This window comes from Lampris incognitus, chromosome 16 (assembly GCF_029633865.1).
Source record: "Lampris incognitus isolate fLamInc1 chromosome 16, fLamInc1.hap2, whole genome shotgun sequence".
Taxonomy (NCBI): Eukaryota; Metazoa; Chordata; class Actinopteri; order Lampriformes; family Lampridae; genus Lampris; species Lampris incognitus.
Genome location: NC_079226.1, coordinates 2,797,022 through 2,824,102, shown reverse-complemented (window position 1 = coordinate 2,824,102; position 27,081 = coordinate 2,797,022). Strand labels below are relative to the sequence as shown.

At 45.6% G+C, this 27,081-nt stretch overlaps 1 protein-coding gene across 2 annotated transcripts in view; it reads left to right on the top strand.

Moving 5' to 3' along the window:
• The window catches only part of syne1b (spectrin repeat containing, nuclear envelope 1b), a 394,236-nt gene that overhangs the window by 41,948 nt on the left and 325,207 nt on the right, over window positions 1–27,081 (top strand). For both annotated transcript variants that reach the window (XM_056296155.1, XM_056296154.1), the window contains 15 exons: window positions 2,196–2,333; window positions 5,705–5,869; window positions 7,011–7,123; window positions 8,201–8,369; window positions 9,385–9,481; window positions 9,572–9,592; window positions 10,023–10,225; window positions 12,141–12,305; window positions 14,053–14,205; window positions 19,611–19,754; window positions 19,915–20,082; window positions 22,135–22,293; window positions 24,361–24,525; window positions 24,659–24,793; window positions 26,539–26,697. In XM_056296155.1, coding sequence (XP_056152130.1) covers window positions 2,196–2,333; window positions 5,705–5,869; window positions 7,011–7,123; window positions 8,201–8,369; window positions 9,385–9,481; window positions 9,572–9,592; window positions 10,023–10,225; window positions 12,141–12,305; window positions 14,053–14,205; window positions 19,611–19,754; window positions 19,915–20,082; window positions 22,135–22,293; window positions 24,361–24,525; window positions 24,659–24,793; window positions 26,539–26,697 — 2,154 coding nt within the window. The remainder of the gene's footprint in view (window positions 1–2,195; window positions 2,334–5,704; window positions 5,870–7,010; window positions 7,124–8,200; window positions 8,370–9,384; window positions 9,482–9,571; window positions 9,593–10,022; window positions 10,226–12,140; window positions 12,306–14,052; window positions 14,206–19,610; window positions 19,755–19,914; window positions 20,083–22,134; window positions 22,294–24,360; window positions 24,526–24,658; window positions 24,794–26,538; window positions 26,698–27,081) is intronic.

Below are 27,081 nucleotides of genomic sequence, written 5' to 3'. Positions count from 1 at the left end.
TTTCGTTGCACCAGCGCTGACAGATAGACAGGCAGAGCCAGCACAGTACCAACGGTCAATAGTACTGTCAGTGCTGGCTCTTTGGGGTCATCCAGGTGGTGTGGCGGTCTGTTCCCCTGCCTACCAACACGGGGATCGCCGGATCGAATCCCCGTGTTACCTCTGGCTTGGTCAGGCGTCCCTACAGACACAATTGGCCGTGTCTGCGGGTGGGAAGCAGGATGTGGGTATGTGTCCTGGTCGCTGCACTAGCGCCTCCTCTGGTTGGTTGGGGCTCCTGTTCAGGGGGGAGGGGGAACTGGGGGGAATAGCGTGATCCTCCCACGTGCTACATCCCCCTGGTGAAACTCCTCACTGTCAGGTGAGAAGAAGCGGCTGGTGACTCCACATGTATGGGAGGAGACGTGGTAGTCTGCAGCCCTCCCCGGATCAGCAGAGGGGGGGGGAGCAGAGACCGGGACGGCTCGGAAGAGGGGGGTAATTGGCCAAGTTCAATTGGGGAGATAAAGGGGGAGGGGGGGGGATCCAACAACAAAAAAGTATGCTGGTTCTTTGGCACCCCTACATCCAACAGACCCATTAATGCTATTAGCTGCAGCTGTGTTTCTGCTGCTATGCTTACATCACAGAGTACCAAGACCAGCCTGCCATGTTTTTAACCTTTACATGGTAGATGCCAGCAAACTCACTAAAATTGTCTAGGGTTAAGTTACTGTTTAAGATAATAACTAATCCACAAATATCCAAATCGTGCAGACTGTAGTAAGATGTTGGTGTCTGGTAAGACCTTTTTAGTAAAAATGACAGGCTGCAGTGTTTTCATCTTCATCATCGCAGCCAGATAAGGAAGAAAAAGGCAGGTCGTGTTGAGTGTGAAGAAGTGAAGGTGTTGTGTCTAACCAGCAGATATGACAGAACAAGCTGGTAGAAGACCTTAATCATCAGATAGTAAAACTCAGGCTCACCCGGGTTTTTTTTTGTTGTTTCTGACTCAACTGTTGTGTCACAGTGGTGTCATACATCAAGTTCTGCGAGGAAATGTGCATCCCTACCAACACTGACATTCTATGGCAATAAAACACCCTGGTTCTCCAAAGAATTGCACATCCCATGGAAAGAAAAAAACTGGGTGTGCAAAAATGAAGACAAGGATCAATACAGAGCAGCCAAATATGAGTTGTGTGCTGCAATAAGGAAAGCAGCGTCCAGCTATCTCATCCTGTAACTCGGGACATTACAGATTACAAAAAACACCCCCGCTCCCCTCCAGATAACCTCCCAGATAAATGGGTTTTATGAAAGGCTTGAAAAACCTATTCCACCAGCCATCCCCCCTACTCCCACTCCGGTGCCACCCTCCTGCACCCAGGAGGACCAAGTGAGCGCTGCGTTCAAGCAGCTGAACAGCATCAGGGAAGCAGCAGGGCCAGGCGGGCTCAGTCCTGCTTTGCTGTGGGTGGCTCAGTGGGCCCTAGTACTATTTACCACCATTTGCCCTAACATCTGTGGCTATGAAAGCATTTAAGCACATCATTCTGTCATTCTTGAAATCCTGCACACACACACACACACACACACACACACACACACACACACACACACACACACACACACACTCTGGTGGACCCATATCAACTTGCCTATCAAGCTAACCGGTCTACACACCTACACACCTACACACACACACATCCTGTTCAGGCACTTTAGTTCCGCCTTCAACTCCATCCGCCTGCTAAAACTCTTACCGTACTCTAAATATGAACACCGACCCAGCCAGATGCCACTGCATCCAGGGCTTCCTGTGGAACAGGCCACAGAGGGTAAAGGGTAATAACCTAACCTCACACCCTCCTACCCTCAGTACACAAGCTCCTCCGGGCTGTGCTCTCTCCCCCTGGCTCTTCTCACTTTACACCACCCACAGAACATCCATGGACGGTTCTGTGAACACAATGAAATACGCAGACGACACAACCATTGTAGACCTCGTCTCTAACAATGATGAAACCCAGTACCACACTGAAGTAGACCAAGCTGTCACTTGGTACACAAAACAATGATCTCCTGGTTGATACTACAATCCAAACCCAGGAAATCATTACTTACTTCTGACGCATGCCACATCCCAAAGTACCCATACAAATAGACGGAGATCCCTGTGTTCACTTGTTTTGGTTTTTTACTCCTATTTCCAGGCATTCAAGAGCTTCCGTGTGCAGTATGAAATGAAGAAGAAGCAGACGGAGCCGCTGCTCCAGCCGGTGCAGCAGGACGGGAAGCTGTCGGTGGAGCAGGCTCTGGTCAGACAGGCCTGGGACCGCCTGTCCGTCAGGGTGAGTGACGCTCCCCTCTACAGCCCCCAGTCGCTGTTACGGCCACACAGACTGAGTAAAAGCCCCTGCCATGAGCTCGTCTCTGTGGTGCAAAGGACCCTCTAACTTTGTAAGGTTTCACATGTGTTTCTGACTAGGTTTTGGACAGCACGTCGATCACACAGACCTGGTCAAGCCAGTTATATCGTGTTGACATAATCAGCGAGGAGAAGTTGCAGGAATCAAAGTTATCTTCTTGTTCTTGTCATGGAAAAAAAAAGAAGGTTGTTGATGAATATTTTTCTGTGTTTTCCATCAACAAGCTCAACATAGGTACTGATAGTATGGCTAGTTTTCTATTCTCCCCAGTAAATAAATATTACATAATAATCCGTCAATAATCTGCCTCATATTAATCTCTTTAGGAGTGACACCGTACATCTTGCAAATTAATCAAATCACATTTATTCACAAGTTACATGCATTTTAATGGTATCAGTTTTTATTCAAATATATATTCAATATTCTATTTCTTTTTTCTTTTGGAAAAGCATTCATTTCACATCAGCATCAGTGCACGGAGACTGGTAGTATTATGTACAGTCGGTGCTTTATTTCAGTAGTGAGAGATGTCCACAGCAGCAGCAGCAGCAGCAGCAGCAGCAGCAGCAGCAGCAGCTTCCATCACCAGGGTGACGCACGCAGGAAGTGACTTTTGTTGAGGGAAGTTCCCTTAACTGACATGCCCTGAGCAATGAGCAGGGAATACTCTTTATATCCTCTGTGGAAGGGAACGCAGCTTGATGAACCATAAAGTAAGGTGTCAAGATGTCCGCCATGAAGTCCTGCTGTGAACGTTCGAGACAGACGATATCCTTGGTCACATTAGTCTCATTTGAAAGGCCTGTTTGATGGGGAGTGAAAGATTGTGGAATATCTTAACCTCCTGATTTATACTTCGACAGTATCTGTTAACCGGGGCTGCTCTCTACCTGATCCATCTTCCTTTGAATTGCCGGCTGTTAAGCTGTATGGACCTACACCATCATTATTGCTGCTCTGTGCAGACCTAAAGCATCGAACATTTTTATCACCGAACTGTCAACAGTTTTATCCACCCTTAGTGCAACGTCTCTGAATATAATCCTAATGGAGGATTTAAATCTTCCTTCTCATAACACTGAGAATATGTCCACTAAAGATTTTAAAGCAATGCTAGATTACGTTGATCTAACACCATGTTTAGAATGTTTGTTATTATTATAATCATAATCATTATTATTATTTATTACTTTAGCTTTGAGCGATGTATTTTCCTCCATCACTGAACCAAGGGCAGATTTGAGCCCAGTTATGTCCAATTCTAGTTGTGTTATCCTGTCGCTATGGTCCGATAAGCCCGTCTCCATCGCTCTGATGGTGGAAGGTGGAGTCGCCAAAGTCAGATGGAGTGATTCGACTGAGGACCAGATAAGTTCTAAGGAGCAATTCAGTAGAGCTGTGAGTTCACCAATCATGCCCACCCTTAGTTCATCAAGCTCCTCCACAAATTTCCCCGTAGTCGTCTGCCATGTTTCTATCATTGTTAACTTTAGCGCTCTGATTATGAGCTCGAGCAGTCGTCTTCCCATCTGATTGTCCTGCTTCACTCATCTTGCCTCTCTAGGTCTGTGTAAACGACATCCAGAAGTTTAGATTTGTGTTCTGTAGTCCAGCACTGTACTGTGCTCACAGTGGGCTGCACACACTTCCCTTTCTGCTTGTAGGCAGGAAGCAAGGGCAATGACCAGTGGTCAGATTTCCCAACGCGAGGTCATGGGATAGACCTGTAAGCTGCCTTGACCATGGAGTAACAGTGGTTGAGAGTCTTATTGCCTCTGGTCGGGCAGGTGACATGGTAAAATTTTGGTTGTGCAGATTTCAGGTTACAGTGGTTAACGTCCCCCGCCACCATTAAAATGGCCTCACGATGCAAGTTCTCCTGCCTGCTAACGGCTCCATACAGCTCGTCCAGCGCAGCGGCGGCAGTAGCTTGCAGCGGTGTGTAGACAGCGGTTAACAACACGCCAAGGAATTGGCGTGTTGGGAGATAGAATGGTCTGCACCTTATTGTTAGTTGTTCCAACACTGGTGAACAGGACGGACGCTTCCACCTCAGCGCACCATGACTTGCTAGTAAAGAAGCATACACCACCTCCTGTTACCTTGCCAGTGGTCGTCATGGAATGCTTAGTGCAGTGCACAGAAAACCCCTCCAGTTGTATAGCCCTGTCAGGTGTGTTAGGGCCCAGCCAAGTCTCTGTAAAGCAGAACACAACAGTCCTCCATGCCCCTGTGAGAGCTTATTCAGCAATGAAGTTCACCCAGCTTGTTGTCGAGGGACTGGACATCAGACAGCAGTATGCTGGGGGTCAGGAGCTGGGCAGGACACCGTCGTAGCCTCTCCAGGGTGCACCTCTTTCCCTCGCCTCCGGCACTCTGCAGCCATTACTCCATGGGGGTACCTTTTTGTTGTAGGTTGTCTCTCTCAGCAAGTCCCGTGGCTTCCAGCTGTTGTGAACATCTAATCTTATGTCCGGTAAATTCTGGCGATCATAGGTAATTTTGCAAGATGCGTTTTGCGCAACAAAAGCGACATTATACAAAATCAAACAACAAAGCAAGAGCAGCTCGTAGCGAGTCGCCATGGTATGGCGCCATCTTCGATCTCATTAGCTCGGTCTTATTTTCCTTGTTTTTGCCATCCAAGAATGTGTGTTTTATAGCTTCCATCTTATACTTTTTCTCAATTTTACTGTCATGTTGCTTTTTAATGTTATTTGTGTTTTCTTAAACCATCTTTTGAAATCTTTATTTTAACAAGAGTAATAATATCGTGCTAAATAATTCACTTTATTTGATAATCCATATCAGAGAAAATGACAGTGTTCAGAATGAAAGGTCACTCATTCATCCAGTGTGTCTTCTGTCGTTTTGTTCTCTTTTTGGAAACTGGAGCGTTAGCTGTTAGCCTGTTAGCCTGTTAGCCTGTTAGCCTGTTAGCCTGTTAAGCTGTTAAGCTGTTAGCTGTTAGCTGTTAGCCTGTTAGGCTGTTAGCCTGTTAGCCTGTTAGACTGTTAGCCTGTTAGGCTGTTAGCCTGAAGCAAGTGCAGCCACGGTGAATGATGAATGCTGGGGCTTGGTCCCTTCATGGGCTTTCATAAAGAGTTCAGTGGGGCGAAGGCTTTTGATGGGGAGTTAATGAGGAGACAGAGGAGGTTTTGTTTTCGGCAGGGAGATGTGGACTTTCAGTCTAAAACAAAACAAAACTAGTTTTGTGGGCCGAGTGTTTGAGAGCACGTGGAGCTTCTGTCAGCATTCATTGTGGGTTGTGACTGTTTTGTGGATTACAGCTGCTGGACTGGCACATCCACCTGGACAAGTCTCTGCCGGGGCCGCTGGGCATGCTGGGAGCCTTGCTCCACCGAGCCGAGACAGCGCTTAGAGAGGAGATCCCCACCCAGCAGGCTCACGAGGAGACGGCTAACATCATTCACTCTAAACTGGAGCAGCTGAAGGTACAGCTAGCATCACACAGCCACTACGCAAAACACACACCTGAACCTGGTCCCTGTCATGTCATGTGTGTTTCTAGTCTCTCTTCTCAGCGAATATACTTAATTTCTACTTCTTAGTCAATTCTAAAGAAATATAAAAAATATTTCTTTAGAAATTTTATACTAGTTTTTACTACTACTACTACTACTACTCTCAGCTGCTCCCGTTAGGGGGCGCCACTGCGGATCTTCTGTTTCCATCTCTTCCTGTCTTCTGTCACACCAGCCACCTGCATGTCCTCCCTCACCACATCCATAAACCTCCTCTTTGGCCTTCCTCTTCTCCTCTTCCCTGGCAGCTCCATATTCAGCATCCTTCTCCCAGTATACCCAGCATCTCTCCTCCACACATGTCCACACCATCTCAATCTTGCCTCTCTTGCTTTGTCTCCAAACCGTCCAACCTGAGCTGTCCCTCTAATATACTCGTTCCTAATCCTGTCCTTCTTCATCACTCCCAATGAAAATCTTATCATCTTCATCTCTGCCACCTCCAGCTCCTCCTCCTGTCTTTTCACCAGTGCCACTGTCTCCAAACCATACAACATAGCTGGTCTCACTACCATCTTGTAAACCTTCCCTTTAATGTTATACTAGTTTTGTTATATTAGTTTTCGTTATACTAGTTTTTGTATATACAAAATTGATATTTTGTATATCATAACTCTTGATGCACTAAGGAACAGCCCACTAGATGTACTCAATATGACATGTACTATTGAGGCTATGCTATGACTACTATACCACTACTACTTCATGTAGTACTTATGTGATATAAATAGTATATAGTTAATTTACCACCATTAGTACTTTATATAGTACTACTGTATTATAATTACTATGTAGGACATGTACTACTACTACTTCCAGCTACTACTACTACTACTACTTCCATATATAGTCCTTCAATGGATACCATTTGAATTTATCTGCCATTCTCTGACTCTCTTCTAAGTCACTCTGCATAAAAGCATCTTCTGAATGACTAAAAGTTAAAGTTAAGTAAAAACATTTTGGATTATGTTCATCCAATACATTTACCTGCTTCTAAACTGGTAATCATGGAGGCGAGTTTGGACTGAATCTGATGTGTTGGTTTCAGGAGGTCCTGAAGAACCTGGAGTCCCACCGTCAGACCTTCCAGCAGATCCACAGAGACCGCTCCGTCAACGGAGTGCCGCTTCCTCCGGATCAGCTGCAGGACATGGCCGAACGGTTAGAAGCAGTCAGGCACAGTCACAGTCAGGCTGTAGAAGGAAGTGTTGACAGATATCAGAGACATGAGTATGAACAGAGACGCACACATTCATCTTTTGCCTATTCCCAAAACCAACAATGTCACCCTTGGGCTGTGTGAGTTCCTTCAAAGAAGTCCAAATCAAGTTACTTGTCATCTTCAGTTAACCTTTTGCTGCAGAAGGGGCGTCCGGGTAGCGTAGCGGTCTATTCCGTTGCCTACCAACATGGGGATCGCTGGTTCGAATACCCATGTTACCTCCGGCTTGGTCGGGCATCCCTACAGACACCACTGGCTGTGTCTGCAGGTGGGAAGCCGGATGTGGGTCTGTGTCCTGGTCGCTGCACTAGCGCCTCCTCTGGTCGGTCGGTTGGGGCACCTGTTTGGGGGGGGGGGGGACAGCGTGATCCTCCCACGCGCTACGTCCCCCTGGTGAAACTCCTCACTGTCAGGTGAAAAGAAGTGGCTGGTGACTCCACATGTATGGGAGGAGACATGTGGTAGTCTGCAGCCCTCCCCGGATCAGCAGAGGGCGTGGAGCAGAGACCGGGACGGCTCGGAAGAGTGGGGTAATTGGCCAAGTACAATTGGGGAGAAAAAGGGGGGGGGGAGTCACCTTCAGTGAAATGTTTGCTGCAGACGGCACAATGCTGACTCGTTCATGGAGTCATCATAACCATGTCTCTGAAGTGTCAGGTGAACCTACGCTCAGCGGTAGACAAGAGGAAGGGCGATGGAATATCATGCATAGATGGATGATCTACAGTAAGGGAATACTTGTAGATGCACTGCCAACACAGAGGCCTCTGTGCAGATGAGTAATGAGCAGACTTGAAAGACACCTCTCCACAGCTCTGTTCACCCAAGCCCCCCGGGGGAGTCCCAGCAGGAAGTGAGAGTGCAGGTGACAATTCCGCCCTACTGGGCTTCATCAGATGTGGATGGAGACTTAGCGAAGCAGAGCTGAGGAGGCCTCTGGGACCTCACCTTGTTTTTGCATTGAACAGAACCAGTTTTGGGTCATAATGACTGCCCTCTTGTGGATTCCACCTCAGGTTCCATCTCGTGTTGACGTGCTGTCACGCTCACCTGATCAAACTGCAATTCTGTGAGATGAAGTATCATCTGATGGCGTTTCTGATGTTGGCCGAGTCGAAACTCAAGTCCTGGATTATCAAATATGGCCGACGGGACTCTGTTGAACTGCTGCTGCAAAGCTACATTGTGAGTTTAGGTTTCCATGTGTTTTCAGTATCTTGCGAGGAGACATTGATCTGGCTTTACCCGACTGTTTCCCCTGTCGCTGCTCGTGGGTGTCTTTGTTTGTTCTGAAACAAACAGCCCTGTACGGGGGTGTTTGTTTGATGGGTTGAGTTTCTACTTTGTGTTACACAGACACACAGTCTAGAAGACATGAAGGTGTGCTTGATTTTATTGTACAAGATCTGTTCCAGTCAGTTTTCCTTTGTTAAAAGAGTTTCCCTCAGGGGCGTCCGAATGGCGTAGTGGTCTATTCCGTTGCCTACCAACACGGGGATCGCCGGTTCGAATCCCCATGTTACCTCCGGCTTGGTCGGGCGTCCCTACAGACACAATTGGCCGTGTCTGTGGGTGGGAAACCGGATGTGGGTATGTGGCCTGGTCGGTCGGGGCGCCTGTTCAGGGGGGAGGGGGAACTGGGGGGAATAGTGTGATCCTCCCACGCGCTACGTCCCCCTGGTGAAACTCCTCACTGTCAGGTGAAAAGAAGCGGCTGGTGACTCCACATGTATGGGAGGAGGCGTGTGGTAGTCTGCAGCCCTCCCCGGATCAGCAGAGGGGGTGGAGCAGAGACCGGGACGGCTCGGAAGAGTGGGGTAATTGGCCAAGTACAACTGGGGAGAAAAAGGGGGGAAAATCCACAACAAAAAAAGGTTCCCTTGTGAACTGAGCTCAGTGTGTTGTAATGTGGGGCTCTGCCTCATGCGGTGAACCTGTTCTGCCTGTTTTATTCTTCAACATTTTTATCCTTTGATTTATTTCTTAAAACTTATTTTGATTTGCTTCTGTATTTCTCGTTTAATGTGTTTTATGCCGCATGTAAATCACTTTGAATTGCCGTTGTATATGAAATATGCTAGACAAGTAATCCAGCATGCCTGCGGCTCTGAGAGCAGGACCGGCGGTTTGGATGATGATGATGATGATGATGATGATGATGATGATGGATACGGATAAACTCGCCTTGTCTTTATTTCAGGCTTTCGTTGAAGGTCACATGTTCTTTGAGCAATATGAGATCATCTACAAGTCCCTGAAGGAAGCTGCAGAGGTGTACATCAAGTCAGACAGCTCAGGTAGGACTCCGTCTTGCTTTCTGCCGTCTGTCCTGTCTGTTAGCTGTGCTTTTGCTCGTCAGTCGTCTAACAGCTGCTTTCGTGTTGTAGGCTCTAAGACTTGTAACAGAGGTAAGCCCCGAAGCACAGTGCAGCAGGTTTGATATTTTTAAGGAATGGATGGAATGCTCTCTTATCGTTACCCTGATTGGTTCTTTAATCAATCCTCAACACAGTTTTTCTGCCTGTTTCCTGGGATCCTCTTTTTCTTTTCTAACATGGAGCTAACGGGGCCTTGAAAGATGGCAGCAGTATTACATCATGCATGGTGACATTATGTCCATCAACATGTACGGCAGCAGGGGTGCTTTCTTGGCATGATACTTTTAACTTCTCATTGCATTATGAGACATAAATCCAAATGATTATCATTCATGACTTAATGATAATCACAGTATCATCAGCAAATAATGCAAACTCATACAGGTGGTTTCATGCCAGACTTCACTGCACTGACATAAATCCCTGTGGATCTAACTGACTGGACTCTTTCCTGTGGCAGTGGACGAGGCCGAGGGTGTGAGTAAGTTCCTGAGCGATGTCAGTGCCCAGTGGAGGAACGTGTCGGTGGAGGTGCGATGCGTCCGCAGCATGCTGGAGGAAGTCATCGCCAACTGGGAGAAGTATAGCAGCACAGTGGCCGGCCTGCAGGCCTGGCTGGAGGATGCTGAGCAGATGCTCAACCAGTCCGAAAGCCAGAAACGTGTAAGTGGAGTTAGACTGGCTGAGATGGCGCGTTGAGAGCATTTTTATCAGCACATTCTCTTCCCACTGCATCATATGTTGATGCCACTGACGTGTTCGACAAAGCATCGCTATACTGGAGGGAATCCTCCGGCGTCTAAAGAGACATAGCGGGTGTTCCATAGGGTCAATGTGAAACCTCCACTCTGATTCTCAATATGAATTAGGCCGCATACAAGTCAGGTTGGTGTATACGCTGATGATTGATATATTCTGTTATGATATATTGCATTGAAATATGAAGGTGATGGGTATCTTCTGTGTGGTATATTGATACTTCATCAGTGTTGTTAATATATGACGCCGTTGGTTGAGAATGGGCTTGTTCTTGTTCAGTGCAGTGACGCATATCTGATTGAAACTGAACAAACATTTGATCAGCTTCCATGAAGCTGATCAAATGTGACAGGGAACTGACCTCTCATCAGATTTTCTGGAGTAAATCAGATCTCATAAATGCCTGTAGGATTATGAAAGTACAGCACTGGGTTGTGAGAAGACAGAAGGCTCTCAGGCAGTATATGGGAGGAATGATTATAATGTTTTCTTCTGAGTGTCTTAACTGCAAGCTAACTGACCCGGAGAGCTCTATTCGTAAGATCCAGTACCTTCATTAATGACTTATTTGTAATTATATTATTTTGTTTATAAAATCGACTTGACTTTATGTATGTGATACTATAGTGTGAGTTGCTGGAGAACTGCTCTGTCCATTTTTTGATCCCCCGCCACTCTTTCTTTTATTATTTCATCAAAGTGTGCAATGTTCATTCAATGTTAGCTATAAAAATATCCTATAACGGTTAATTGCAAAAAAAAATGATGAAGTCCAGCTGACATGGCTGAGGTGATGAAGTCCAGTTGACATGGCTGAGGTGATGAAGAACAGCTGACAGGGCTGAGGTGATGAAGTCCAGCTGACAGGGCTGAGGTGATGAAGAACAGCTGACAGGGCTGAGGTGATGAAGAACAGCTGACAGGGCTGAGGTGATGAAGTCCAGCTGACAGGGCTGAGGTGATGAGGTCCAGCTGACAGGGCTGAGGTGATGAAGTCCAGCTGACAGGGCTGAGGTGATGAGGTCCAGCTGACAGGGCTGAGGTGATGAAGAACAGCTGACAGGGCTGAGGTGATGAAGAACAGCTGACAGGGCTGAGGTGATGAAGTCCAGCTGACAGGGCTGAGGTGATGAGGTCCAGCTGACAGGGCTGAGGTGATGAAGTCCAGCTGACAGGGCTGAGGTGATGAAGTCCAGCTGACAGGGCTGAGGTGATGAAGTCCAGCTGACAGGGCTGAGGTGATGAGGTCCAGCTGACAGGGCTGAGGTGATGAGGTCCAGCTGACAGGGCTGAGGTGATGAAGTCCAGCTGACAGGGCTGAGGTGATGAAGTCCAGCTGACAGGGCTGAGGTGATGAGGTCCAGCTGACAGGGCTGAGGTGATGAAGAACAGCTGACAGGGTTGAGGTGATGAAGAACAGCTGACAGGGTTGAGGTGATGAAGAACAGCTGACAGGGCTGAGGTGATGAGGTCCAGCTGAGGTGGGGTTTAGGAGAAGGGCACAGGTTTTGGAGACAAAGCCAACATCATCTTCTCTGACCACCTGATAAAAAACATCCTGATAACATTTCAGAATGTTTTATATGTGAGGGGGAGAGGACAGTCAGGATAGGTGCTTGTATTAGTACTATCAGTTATGTTGATGAACGCCCATGAGTACCCGGCATGGTGACCCAAACAACACCCAGAAAGGGTTTCAGTGGAAGAGGAAAGGGAGGTTCAAACTAGAAGTTCCTGCTATGAGTAAACTTCCTTGGCTGCTAGTGAAACTTGTTCTAGTTTGTGTCATTAACCTTCTTCTTCTTCTTCTTCCTGTCAGGACTTTTACCGGAACCTGTCCCACTGGATCCAGCAGCACATGGACATGAACGACGCCGGGAACTTCCTGATCGAGACGTGTGACGAGACGGTGTCGCGGGAGCTGAAGCAGCAGCTGCTGCTGCTGAATGGCAGATGGAGGGAACTCTTCGTCAAAGTCAAACACGTAAACCCACTCCTCCTCCTCTTCCACACAGTCACTATGGATGAACGCTCAGACAGATTACCGCCTCCTGTAACCACAGCTGTAAAGTAACGAGTTACAGCCACTCTCATTACAGTACTTAACCTGAAACAGTACTTTTTACAGTATAATCTTCTTCTTCTTCTTCTTTTAAAATAAAATTAGTAAAGTAGAATACTTTATTATATATCAACTCAAAGTAAGACTACTATGATAGTATTATACTTTCATTATTATTATACTGTAAATTATTGTGTACTATTGTTATGTATAATTATACTGTAGAAGTATTGGCTCAGTCAAGGCTCGGATTAACAATTAAATTCAAAATTAATTAACAAAAACATTTTTTTGGGTTCGTCTCACATGACGTCGCATGTCACGTGACGGCAACCCGTCCGCCATGTTGGAGGACGGCGGCTGCAGTCCGCAGGATCCCGTGCTGACGTCACTGCGACGCTACAGGCCTCCTGGCCAGTGGGCGTGGCAGAATGTGGTTCGGGTGTGATCTCACACAGCAGCTCTGCTGCGCCACATTGTACAACGGTTCCTTCTGGGCCCGTGGTTCCACTCTGACCCTTTGCGCCGTCAGGCCGGAACTTTGTAAAATGTGTTTTGCAGACTGTTTTTTGAAGAATGAATCACAACTGCCGTGTTTTAGTTGCGGACGTTTGTCCGACTTTCGCTTAAACGTGGTTCGTGTAAACCCAGACCGACCATGAGAGGCCAGGTGTAGGCAGTGGCTGCTGAGGTCCAGCTGGCCTCCAACATGGCGGAGCTGTTCGTTGGCAGGGAGAGAGACTGAGAATAGCCCGTTGTATATGGATGGTTATAGCAGCAGCTGAAACATGTCCAATGTCTATCCAAACAAGAAAACAAACCGTTTTTAAACCCGTGAAATGATTTCAAGGCTGGTGTGTGTGTGTGTGTGTGTGTGTGTGTGTGTGTGTGTGTGTGTGTGTGTGTGTGTGTGAAGGGAATCTGCTCCAGTCTGCAGGAGCCTGAAACAGAAATGCTCTGTCCAACTGCTCCTCTGACTGAGGATGGAGGAGTGTTGTGTAGAATGCCTCAAGTGATATTTTGTGGAATATGGTACAAAAAGTAGTTGAAGGTAACGAGGATAATTGAAATGTGCACATGTAAAGATGAACTGCGGCCGGTGACTGTGTCTTCTTACATTGGGTGGAGGCCAGCGAAGTGAGTTATACATGATGCAGTGATGGTTACTGATGGACACCCAAGAGCAAGTGTACTTACTGCAAGATAAACGTGGTTTGTTCACTCAGTGTGTTTGTGCAGGTTGTGTGTACGGATATGGGCTGTCAACGTAAGAACATTTCATATTTTCAGTTTGTAGATGGGAAAAGAGCAAGTCACAAAGTAATCACTCAGGAGGGTTGTCACTAAATCCCTTTTCCCACTGGCCAAAGCCCAGAAAACCCCCGCTAATGCCGCCTTTGGTCAATGTAAAAAGGAGGAGGTCAGCAGGTTTTTTTGGCCAGTGGGAAAAGGGTATAAGAAACTCACTGACTTGACTCATTTTCTTCATCAGTACTTTTACTTGTACTCCAGTAACTGATCAGTAAAGACGGGATACTCTCACTTCAGCAGTAATATTCAGTACCCTCTCCACCTCTGTTTGTCATGGTCCCATACAGCAGGTTGGCAGGTCAGGTGTGTGTGAGTCAGTCCTGAAGGTGTGTTGATGTGGTGTGTGTTTCCATGTCAGTATGCGCGGGCGGACGAGGTGGACAAGCTGAGGCAGGACTATCAGGAGGCCATCAAAACCCTCAAAGCCTTCATGGACGCCACCAACGAGAAGATGACGTCTCCTGTCCAAGTTTCTTTTCTGAACGTCAGAGCTTTCATCCAGGATGTGGAGGTACAAGCACTGTGTCCTCTGGGTACATACTAGTATGTGTTTTCATATACTGGTATAGTACGCAGTACCGCTATGTGTTTTACCTAATGTTTTGTGCAGAACCATTATGCTGTATGTACAATTTACTTTTGTATGTAGCACATACTACACACTGCTTGGTACATTCTGTGGAGTTTGTTATGTATAGTTGTGTGTTCTTGTCAGAAGTTAGTGGAGAAATCTGATTTTCTGTGTTTTGACGTCCAATAATGGAGAGGTGATTATTTGGTCAAACGTCTTAGTGAACAGCGTCACATCTACTGTGTTTGAGTATTCTGGTGTAAACTCTGTGGTTCATCCTAAAATCCTCTTAGGAGCTACTCATCGTAATGTTGGGAGCCTGATCCTGGCTTTGTTACCAAGAAATACTTTAGATTTTGTTAAAAAATCCTTAAATACGATTTAAGCATCATGTCTGACCAACTTATATTTGTGCCATGTTGAAAACGTTTTGCCTGTATAACCGTTAAGTACAATGAAGTCAAGAGACACCTCAACTTTGCACATGCCTCATTTAATATTAGATCTGTTGTAAATACAGAATAACTGCATTAAAGTTGGCAGAAATGTCATGGGGAAGTTTGTTCCCTGCAGAGATTGTGTTGATTAGAGATTCAGTAAAACATCCCATTTGTCCAGCAGTGCCTAAACTTTTGGATACAACTGTACACTTTACTCATACTTTACTAATATTTTACTATATTTTACTACGCTTAACTAATACTTTACTGTACTTAACTAGCATTTTACTATACTTTACTGTGCTTACTAATACTTTACTATGCTTAACTAATACTTTACTATACTTTACTACACTTAACTAATACTTTACTATACTTTACTGTGCTTACTAATACTTTACTACGCTTAACTAATACTTTACTATACTTTACTGTACTTAACTAGCACTTTACTATACTTTACTGTGCTTACTAATACTTTACTACACTTAACTAATACTTTACTATACTTTACTAATACTTTACAGTACTTCACTGCTCTTTACTATACTCCACTACACGTTACTAATATTTTACTCTACTTTACAACACGGTACTACACTTTAATATGCTTTACTACATGTTACTATACTGCACTTGACTAATACTTTACCACACTACTATACTGTACTACACTTAATACTTTACTACACTCTACTACACTTTACTACATTTAACCCCATTGTGTGGGTGTTAATTTTCCACCACATCTATATGAACCTTCAACCCACCTCCTCCCACCCCAGGACCCCAACCATGAAAAGTACACTACCGTTCAAAAGTTTGGGATCACATTGAAATGTCCATATTTTTGAAGGAAAAGCACTGTACTTTTCAATGAAGATAACTTTAAACTAGTCTTAACTTTAAAGAAATACACTCTATACATTGCTAATGTGGTAAATGACTATTCTAGCTGCAAATGTCTGGTTTTTGGTGCAATATCTACATAGGTGTATAGAGGCCCATTTCAAGCAACTATCACTCCAGTGTTCTAATGGTACAATGTGTTTGCTCATTGGCTCAGAAGGCTAATTGATGATTAGAAAACCCTTGTGCAATCATGTTCACACATCTGAAAACAGTTTAGCTCATTACAGAAGCTACAAAACTGACCTTCCTTTGAGCAGATTGAGTTTCTGGAGCATCACATTTGTGGGGTCAATTAAACGCTCAAAATGGCCAGAAAAAGAGAACTTTCATCTGAAACTCGACAGTCTATTCTTGTTCTTAGAAATGAAGGCTATTCCATGCGAGAAATTGCTAAGAAATTGAAGATTTCCTACACCGGTGTGTACTACTCCCTTCAGAGGACAGCACAAACAGGCTCTAACCAGAGTAGAAAAAGAAGTGGGAGGCCGCGTTGCACAACTGAGCAAGAAGATAAGTACATTAGAGTCTCTAGTTTGAGAAACAGACGCCTCACAGGTCCCCAACTGGCATCTTCATTAAATAGTACCCGCAAAACACCAGTGTCAACATCTACAGTGAAGAGGCGGCTGCGGGATTCTGGGCTTCAGGGCAGAGTGGCAAAGAAAAAGCCATATCTGAGACTGACCAATAAAAGAAAAAGATTAAGATGGGCAAAAGAACACAGACATTGGACAGAGGAAGACTGGAAAAAAGTGTTGTGGACGGATGAATCCAAGTTTGAGGTGTTTGGATCACAAAGAAGAACGTTTGTGAGACGCAGAACAAATGAAAAGATGCTGGAAGAATGCCTGACGCCATCTGTTAAGCATGGTGAAGGTAATGTGATGGTCTGGGGTTGCTTTGGTGCTGGTAAGGTGGGAGATTTGTACAGGGTAAAAGGGATTCTGAATAAGGAAGGCTATCACTCCATTTTGCAACGCCATGCCATACCCAGTGGACAGCGCTTGATTGGAGCCAATTTCATCCTACAACAGGACAATGACCCTAAACACACCTCCAAATTGTGCAAGAACTATTTAGAGCAGAAGCAGGCAGCTGGTATTCTATCGGTAATGGAGTGGCCAGCGCAGTCACCAGATCTGAACCCCATTGAGCTGTTGTGGGAGCAGCTTGACCGTATGGTATGCAAGAAGTGCCCATCCAACCAATCCAACTTGTGGGAGCTGCTTCTGGAAGCGTGGGGTGCAATTTCTCCAGATTACCTCAACAAATGAACAGCTAGAATGCCAAAGGTCTGCAATGCTGTAATTGCTGCAAATGGAGGATTCTTTGACGAAAGCAAAGTTTGATGTAAAAAAAATCTTATTTCAAATACAAATCATTATTTCTAACCTTGTCAATGTCTTGACTCTATTTTCTATTCATTTCACAACATATGGTGGTGAATAAGTGTGACTTTTCATGGAAAACACAAAATTGTTTGGGTGATCCCAAACTTTTGAACGGTAGTGTACATTGCACCTTCTCTATGACCCCTACCCTGTGACTCCTGTATTCTAACTCCTTCCTCTTCTTCTCTCCTTCCCTTCCCTTTTTGCTGTCTTTAGCTAATGAAGCACTTTGTAAACTGTGATATATGAATTAGAGTTGAGCGTTGGCATTAGCATGTGGTGTTAGTTGTGATTGTAATAGTAGCTACAGCGATCACGGTTGTATTTGTAGTGTTACTATGTTGGTGTTCTCACGTGTGTGGTGTTATTTGTGATTGTAGTAGTAGCTACAGCGATCACGGTTGTATTTGTAATGTTACTATGTTCTCACATGTGTGGTGTTAGTTGTGATTGTAGTAGTAGTTACAGTGAGAACAGTTGTATTTGTTGTGTTACTATGTTGGTGTTCTCACGTGTGTGGTGTTATTTGTGATTGTAGTAGTAGCTACAGCGATCACGGTTGTAGTTGTAATGTTACTATGTTCTCACATGTGTGGTGTTAGTTGTGATTGTAGTAGTAGTTACAGTGAGAACAGTTGTATTTGTTGTGTTACTATGTTGGTGTTCTCACGTGTGTGGTGTTATTTGTGATTGTAGTAGTAGTTACAGTGAGAACGGTTGTATTTGTAGTGTTACGGTGTTGGTGTTCTCACGTGTGTGGTGTTATTTGTGATTGTAGTAGTAGCTACAGTGATCACGGTTGTATTTATAGTGTTACTATGTTCTCACGTGTGTGGTGTTAGTTGTGATTGTAATAGTAGCTACAGCGATCACGGTTGTATTTGTAGTGTTACTATGTTGGTGTTCTCACGTGTGTGGTGTTATTTGTGATTGTAGTAGTAGCTACAGCGATCACGGTTGTATTTGTGTTGTTACTATGTTGGTGTTCTCACGTGTGTGGTGTTATTTGTGATTGTAGTAGTAGCTACAGCGATCACGGTTGTATTTGTAGTGCTACTATGTTCTCACGTGTGTGGTGTTAGTTGTGATTGTAGTAGTCGTTACAGTGAGAACGGTTGTATTTGTTGTGTTACTATGTTGTTCTCACGTGTGTGGTGTTAGTAGTGATTGTAGTAGTAGTTACAGTGAGAACGGTTGTATTTGTAGTGTTACGGTGTTGGTGTTCTCACCTGTGTGGTGTTAGTTGTGATTGTAGTAGTAGTTACAGTGAGAACGGTTGTATTTGTAGTGTTACGGTGTTGGTGTTCTCACGTGTGTGGTGTTAGTTGTGATTGTAGTAGTAGTTACAGAGAGAACGGTTGTATTTGTAGTGTTACTATGTTCTCACGTGTGTGGTGTTAGTGTGATTGTAGTAGTAGTTACAGTGAGAACGGTTGTATTTGTTGTGTTACTATGTTGGTGTTCCCATGCGTGGTGTTAGTTGTGATTGTAGTAGTAGTTACGGTGAGAACGGTTGTATTTGTAATGTTACGGTGTTGGTGTTCCCATGCGTGGTGTTAGTTGTGATTGTAGCAGTAGTTACAGTGAGAACGGTTGTATTGGTTGTGTTACGGTGTTGGTGTTCTCACGTGTGTGGTGTTAGTTGTGATTGTAGTAGTAGTTACAGTGAAAACGGTTGTATTTGTTGTGTTACTATGTTGGTGTTCTCACGTGTGTGGTGTCAGTTGTGATTGTAGTAGTAGTTACAGAGAGAACGGTTGTATTTGTTGTGTTATTATGTTGGTGTTCTCACGTGTGTGGTGTCAGTTGCGATTGTAGTAGTAGTTACAGTGAGAACGGTTGTATTTGTTGTGTTACTATGTTGGTGTTCTCACGTGTGTGGTGTCAGTTGCGATTGTAGTAGTAGTTACAGTGAGAACGGTTGTATTTGTTGTGTTACTATGTTGGTGTTCTCACGTGTGTGGTGTCAGTTGCGATTGTAGTAGTAGTTACAGTGAGAACGGTTGTATTTGTTGTGTTGCTATGTTCTCACATGTGTGGTGTTAGTTGCGATTGTAGTAGTAGTTACAGTGAGAACGGTTGTATTTGTTTGTGTTACGGTGTTGGTGTTCTCACGTGTGTGGTGTTAGTTGTGATTGTAGTAGTAGTTACAGTGAGAACGGTTGTATTTGTTGTGTTACGGTGTTGGTGTTCTCGTGTGTGTGGTGTTAGTTGTGATTGTAGTAGTAGTTACAGTGAGAACGGTTGTATTTGTTGTGTTACGGTGTTGGTGTTCTCACGTGTGTGGTGTTAGTTGTGATTGTAGTAGTAGTTACAGCGAGAACGGTTGTATTTGTTGTGTTACGGTGTTGGTGTTCTCGTGTGTGTGGTGTTAGTTGTGATTGTAGTAGTAGTTACAGTGAGAACGGTTGTATTTGTTGTGTTACTATGTTCTCACGTGTGTGTGTTGTTAGTTGTGATTGTAGTAGTAGTTACAGTGAGAACGGTTGCATTTGTAGTGTTACGGTGTTGGGGTTCTGAGCTGTTTCCGGTTCTGCTGTCACACGTTTTCTGCACAGAACCCAGTACGTGAATGATTACATCACTGGTCTGCTTCCCGCAGGAAATCAAAAACAAGGTGCCGGCTATGGATGCAGCCTGTAAAGCAGCCGGCCGCACTGCTCAGCTGCTGACGAAAGACACGCCTCAGGACGAGGTGGCCGAGATGGTGGCCGCCATGGCCTCCATTAGAGAGCAGCTCAGCAAGGTGCGTCTCGCTCCCATTTGTTTAGCGGGTCACTGACCTGTCTACCTTTGGTGTGTACCTGTTTGTGGGGAATGTGTGTCAAGACCTAGTCCAGATGGTTTCCAGTCTGTAAACTGGTTCGCTCTGTGAGCTGTTCACCATGTGGCTCTCATCCACTCAGATCCGGGAGAGATGTCTTCCTCTGCTAAGGGAGTCGCAGTCTCTCCTCCCTCCTCTGGAGGAGATGGAGAAGAACATCACAAGTTTCTATCAGGCGCTGGAGAAGGCCAGCCGCATCACCGGCACCAGAGACTCTGAGGGGCCCGTTGACTTCAAGCAGAAATGCCAGGTGACCCCAGCTTTCCAGATGACTTTCAACACAGCTTGAACCATTGCCACACTGTACCACGGTTTCCTGACTTTTTTCCACTGGCGAGTTAAACTGATGTGTTGTTGTGTAATGGAGCTTAAAAACCCGTTTCCGGGTGTCCGGGTAGTGTGGTGGTCTATTCCGTTGCTTACTAACACGGGGATCGCTAGTTCGAATCCCCATGTTACCTCCGGCTTGGTCGGGCATCCCGACAGACAAAATTGGCCGTGTTTTTGGGTTGGAAGCCGGATGTGAGTATGTGTCCTGGTCGCTGCACTAGCGCCTCTTCTGGTCGGTCGGGGTGGAGCTGGGGGAAATAGTGTGATCCTCTCCCCCGTGCTACGTCCCCCTGATGAAACTCCTCACTCTCAGGTGAAAAGAAGCGGCTGGTGACTCCACATGTATGGGAGGAGACATTCAATTCAATTCAATTCAATTTTATTGTCATTAAAAACAATGTGCAGGAGGCACATGTTAGAAATGAAACGAGGGCTGTGGCTTCACCAAACAGTGCAAGACAGACACAGACAAACACAGCAAACACAGTATAAGGTATACACACATGAAGACCAAAAGCTAAAGTTAAAAGAGAGCTGGAGTACAAAATATTTAAAATATCTACAGACATTCAGTGGGTGGCCAGGTTCAGGTGGGCAACAGCTTGGGGAAAGAAGCTGTTTTTGAGCCTGGTAGTGCGGGCTCTGACTACATGTGGTAGTCTGCAGCCCTCCCTGGCTCGGCAGGGGGGTGGAGCAGCGACTGGGACAACTTGGAAGATAGGGTAATTGGCCAGGTACAATTGGGGAGAATAGGGGTGGGAACCCCCCCCCCCCAAAGATTGGCTGAACATAAACGTGCTGTAAGAACTGGCAACCCCCAATATTGCATGGCTGTCCAATACAAAGAGGCTGACCACATGGCAACTCACTAAAGGCTGCAGACAGATTAAACTGGCCCCACCAAGACTGTCTTTTTGGATTTTAACATTGAACGCTACGCTGTCTACGCTACAATCAGGCAAGGCACCGTTATTTCTGTCGCACACTTCAGAAACAAAGCAATTCCGGGTGCTTTACATAACACATAAAGGGATTAAGAAAGAAACCTAAAAGCAACATAAGTCAAGTCAGTTGTGTTTGTATAGCCCAATATCCCACATTACGCATGTGCCTGAAGGGGCTGTACAGCAACACAAGGTAAGTACAAGGCAGTAAAGGGTTCACAGGGGCAGTGCAGTGTAAGGTGAAGATCGGTCAGAAGCTTCGGGTGTGGGCGAATAAAAGGCAAACAGGAAGGTCTTGAGTCGTGATCTGAAAGAACGGAGAGTTGCAGCAGCAGACCTGCAGGTTTCTGGGAGTTTGTTCCAGACATGTGGTACAGAAAGACTGAAAGCTGCCTCTCCATGTTTAGTTTGGACCCTGGGGACAGAAAGCAGCCCTGTCCCAGACCATCGGAGAGGTCTGGATGGCTCATGATGTAGCAGAAGATCAGAAATGTATTTTGGCCCTAAACCATTCAGTGCTTTATAAACCAAGAGCAGAGTTTTCACATCAGATCTTTGACGGACAGGAAGCCAGTGTGGCGACCTCAGAACTGGAGTGATGTGGTCCACTCTCTTGGTCTTAGTAAGGACTCAAGCAGCAGCGTTCTGAATCAGCTGCAGCTGTTGGATCAGTTTTTTAGAGAGACCTGTAAAGACACCGTTCCAGTGGTCAAGTCAGCTGACTTGACCACTGGACCACTGGACCACTGCATGGACAAGTTTTCCAGATCCTGCTGAGGTGTAGATCCTGTAATCGCTGATGCTTTGTAATTATCTTAATGAGGCTATTGAGATTCAGGTCGGAGTCCATGACTACACCAAGGTTTCTGGCTTGGTTTATTATCATTTCTAATAGTTTTTCCCCTTGGTGTGTATGTGCAGAAAACATGCATCATTTCTGTCTACCTATCGTCACCTAAGGAGACACCTCCCTCCAGATCTGAACCCATTTCCTACTTCTCTTTGCTGCTTCGACGTCACCTCTGCAGGAGCTGGTGACCTTCACGCAGAGCTGTAAAAAATGTCTGACAGTGATTGAGAGGAACCAGCAGTACATCCAGAAGATTCTGGAGGGCAGTAAAATGCTGCAGCACATGGAGCTGGCCCTGCTGCAGAAGAGAGTGACAGACCTGCAGGCCTCCTCACAGGTAAATCCTCAACAGGGCACGTTGTAGTCCTTCATGTCTTCTTAGCCAACTAATATTCAACATGACCATCCTCGCTCTGCGTGCCAGACTAAGTTAGTGATTGAGACCTCAACTTCTTCTAGGAACAATGTATTGACTTTGTATTTGAAGGTAGTAGTTGGGAATTCTCCCATTGACTTACATTGGACTAGAGCCACCCAGTGCTCATGGTGGAACTGCAGCTTAAAACACTTCCACGTTGACTTCAACTTCCAGCCACTTGTGCTGGTGTAAAACAGTGTGCACCCCATCATTTGTCCTGCCAGAGTCACACCAGATGCTAACCTCTCCAGTCAAATAAATCTGCAGCATTTGTGGATTAACACTAGAACGACCAAGGCCGCCATTTTGACTGTTTTGGATTTTCAGAGTTTAATAACTTCGCGAAAGAAAAAGATACAGACCCGCCACTTCGCAAGTGCCCCTAAAATTGCATATACTTACATTAAAATGAGTTTCGGATAAATCTCACAACAAAGTTACGATCAGATCTACCTAAAACCACCGTGGGCGGTCAACATGGCCACTCGTAATGTGTGCGTGATGGTGTGCGTCATGTCAGTATTTATGACGTGTGTTGTTGCATCATTTCCTGTGTGAAGTTCGTTGCTGTGTCCTAGAAACACACTAGCGCCCCCCAGTGGAGACAAATAGTCTGGACTTGATGTGTGATGATGTCCAACATGTCTGGTTTACAAACGCACCGTGACTACCACCGAGGCGCCGCAGTATTTACAGGCGTTGGACAGCGGCCATTTTAACTTGTTTTAAAACAGTATTAAAGTTGTTCAAATGGTAATTTGGGTGTCAGTAGTTTCATAACAGACACACTGACATATGTAATGCATTAATATCTCAACTGGTATTTATCTTGACACAATATAGAGTTTAAACACCGGCGGACATTTTTTTTAATGTTTTTTGGCATTTACAACTTTAGCAGATTAAACAAGTCCCATATTGAGTAATTTAACGGAATAAACCCCTCACTTCCCCCACCCGACCTTCCCAGATCCTCAAGGAGAAATACAAATTAAAGAAATAATGAAATTACATACTACTAAATCGAAGACAAAAAAACAACAAATAAGACAAAAAAAACCTCACAAAAACAAAAACAAAATAAAAGGTTCAAGAGAAATAAATAATCAGCATGGTTCACCTAGACACAAAAAATCTCTGGGTTTACAGTCTGCACTAGTTGGGCCGTTGCTGACTTGAGTCCAGAGGCCTCCCAGTCTGTTATACTGGTTCAAGCGTCAGAGTCAGTCAGGAAGGCATCCAGACTGTCTTGAACTTGTCCCTGTTACCCCTTCAGGTACATTTGATCTTTTCCACCTTGAGATGATAATACATAATATCCCTCATCCATCTGACATGGGATGGAGGTCTGGAGCTCTTCCAGTTTAAGAGTAGTGGGCGCTGAGCTAGCAATTTACACATGTTAGATGGCCAGGCACAGTCTTCCGGTCTCACACCAAGTAGGGCAGTTAAAGGATGCGGCTCGATAGTCGTACTGAAAATTTCACTTAAGGATTTAAATATTGCTGACCAACATGTATGTAGCTCAGGGCACGTCCAGAACATACGCAACACGCTAGCTGCTGCATGTTTACATCTGTCACAGGTGGGGTCGATGTTGGGGTAGATTTTGGCTAATTTAGCTTTGGTAAGGTGGACATGGTGAACAATCTTAAGCTGAATAAGCCCAGATCTACTGCATGAAGAGGAAGAGTGTACCTGTTCCAAAACTGCATCCCACAGATCACCAGGGAGAGGAGACCGGCCGTCATTTTGACCGCCCGCGGTGGTTTTAGGTAGGAGGGAAATCCCGGTCGTTCTAGTGTTCAGTCTAAGACGGGTCAGTAATCGAAAGCACCAAAACTGACATTGAAGGAGTTTGAGCCCTATTGAGCTGGAGTCAAAGACACAGGTTCCTGCTGGTTCTGCTGAGCGCTGGGTGGCAGGACAGATCACCTCGTCAGTGAATACTAACGTGCTGAGCTAAAGATGGCTTGGTGTGTGCAGGCCATGATACAGGAGTCTACAGAATGGAGGAAACATATGGAGGCCAACAGCAGCCTGCTGAAGAGGTTTGATGAGTCTCGTCTGGAGCTGGAGAAAGTTCTCAAGATGGCGCAGAGTTGTCTGGCGGAGAGAGAAAACCCAGAGGAACTCCTCAAGAGACATACGGTACACAACTTAACATGAAACACGTTTCAGCTCACCCGCTGGCTGTCACTCTGCAGAGGCCGAGCCCAGACACCCATGTATGGAGTGAGTTGTGCATTCTCTATCTTGACCTTTTTTTCATTTTTTTTTTCAGGAGTTCTTTGGCCAGCTTGACCAGCGGGTCCTGAACAGCTTTCTGAAAGCCTGTGATGAGCTGACCGACATTCTGCCTGAACAGGAACAGCAGTCTCTCCAAGAAACAGTCAGAAAGCTGCACAAACACTGGAAGGTTGTTTGAACAGCAACTAATGCGTAGCCTCATGATTATAACACACACAGAATAGATCGTATCATTCCCTCAGAAGAACACAATAATAACTTCACACTCCGTCCCTAGAGGGACACAGTTCAGTCTGAGGATCGCAAATCATATTTCCAAAAATTATTATTATTTTTGGGCTTTTTCCCTCCTTTTTCTTCCCAGTTGTACCCGGCCAATCATAGCTCTCTGAGCATCCTGGTCTCTGCTCCACCCCCTCTGCTGATCCGGGGAGGGCTGCAGACTACCACATGCCTCCTCCCATACATGTGGAGTCACCAGCCGCTTCTTTTCACCTGACAGTCAGGAGTTTCACCTGAACAGGCGGCCAGAGGAGGCGCTAGTGCAGCGACCAGGACACATACCCACATCCGGCTTCCCACCCACAGACACGGCCAGTTGTGTCTGTAGGGACGCCCGACCAAGCCAGAGGTCTTCTAAGATCTAGCAAAAGATAATGTTCAGGCGCAGTAGTTTAATAATGAAATGGAGGAGACAACATGGAGCTCCAGGGAAACACACATACTTCTTTACTGCGCATGAGCGCCCCCCCCAGTAGTAATAGTATTATTAATGCTGTTTATTATTAGTGTTATTATCGCACTTTTTAATATGCACACACAAAAGTTGAAGGTTTGTTCATTAAAATCTGCAAACTGTTAATAAGTACATAGCTATATAATATAATAGTATAAATACTACTACTACTATTACTACTACTACTTTCGGCTGCTCCCGTTAGGGGGCGCCACAGCGGATCATCGGTTTCCATCTCTTCCTGTCCTCTGCATCTTCCTCTGTCACACCAGCCACCTGCATGTCCTCCCTCACCACCTCCATAAACCTCCTCTTTGGCCTTCCTCTTCTCCTCTTCCCTGGCAGCTCCATATTCAGCATCCTTCTCCCAACATACCCAGCATCTCTCCTCCACACATGTCCACACCATCTCCATCTGGACATGCCTCCCCCCTCTCCTTCTCCTTGCCCAACAGCGGCATAGTTTCCACCGGCACCCTGCTGGTTAACAGTACCGGTGGCGGTCGTTGGTAACCCGGGCCTCGACCGATCCGGTATGGAAATCTGATTTATGATCCACATATTTGATTTGGCAAAGATTTTACGCCGGATGCCCTTCCTGACGCAACCCCCCCCCCCCCATTTATCCGGGCTTGGGACCGGCACTAAGAATGTACTGGCTTGTGCCTCCTCCATGGCTGGGTTGAACCCTTTAGTCGACTGGTTGACGTTGTTGACCGTGGTGTGGGAGACCCAGTGTGGCGGTTCCCGGGCTACCCCCCAAATTTGCTGCATCGGTACTATAATAATAATAATACTATACTACTGTACTAATGTAATATAATATATAATATACTAATGTAATAATACTATAATAATGATTATTATAATAATACTATAAATATGTAGTAGTAATGGTAAAATCGTTCCCTCGAACTCATGTCACACTGGGACTCATGTCACACTGGGACTCATGTCACACTGGGACTCATGTCACACTGGGACTCATGTCACACTTTTAAGATGTTTCTTTTTTCATATACTGATATCACACCGCTGTCTCTAGTACTGCTACATGTAGTAATGATGATGAAACTGTATTTGTACAAGTTTCTCCACAAAGTAAAGCAGAAGAAGTGGTTTAAGGCCAGTGTGCATGGACTCCCATTAACCCTGCAGTGTCTGTGTGTCTCCTGCAGGACATTCAGACAGAAGCGCCCTTCCACCTTCTGCGTCTGCGGGTGGAGGTGGAGGGCAGCTGGCTAACGGCGGCCCTGCAGGAAGTGCAAGCGGAGCTGAGGAGGGAGAGCCGGCAGCTGGCCAGCCTCGGCAGCGAGCGGCTCATCAGGGAGCACCGGGTGAGAGTGGATGGCCGACCTCCATCAGTGCAGTTTGATTCAACTCTTCGTTAGCGGTCGTTAGCAACGAGCCGGTCAACTCGAGTCTTCAGGACCTGGAGTTTTCTGTGCTGCACTGCGGGTTGAAAAAATCTTGTCGGTGGAGTTTCAGCGGGTTGAAGGCTGATCGAATGTGTTTTTAGATTATCATAAATCTGCAGTGGATAACTCTAGGAGACCTAAGCATAAACCTTTAATTCAGATAACTTACCCTGACCTGTATAGACCCGTCTCAGCAGTCTGTGTGTGTACAACACGTGCACGATGAGATGTCTTTTCTTTCAGCTGTTTCAGTTACACAATAATTCATATTTCCACAATATGTTGAGGTTTCAGCCCAACTTA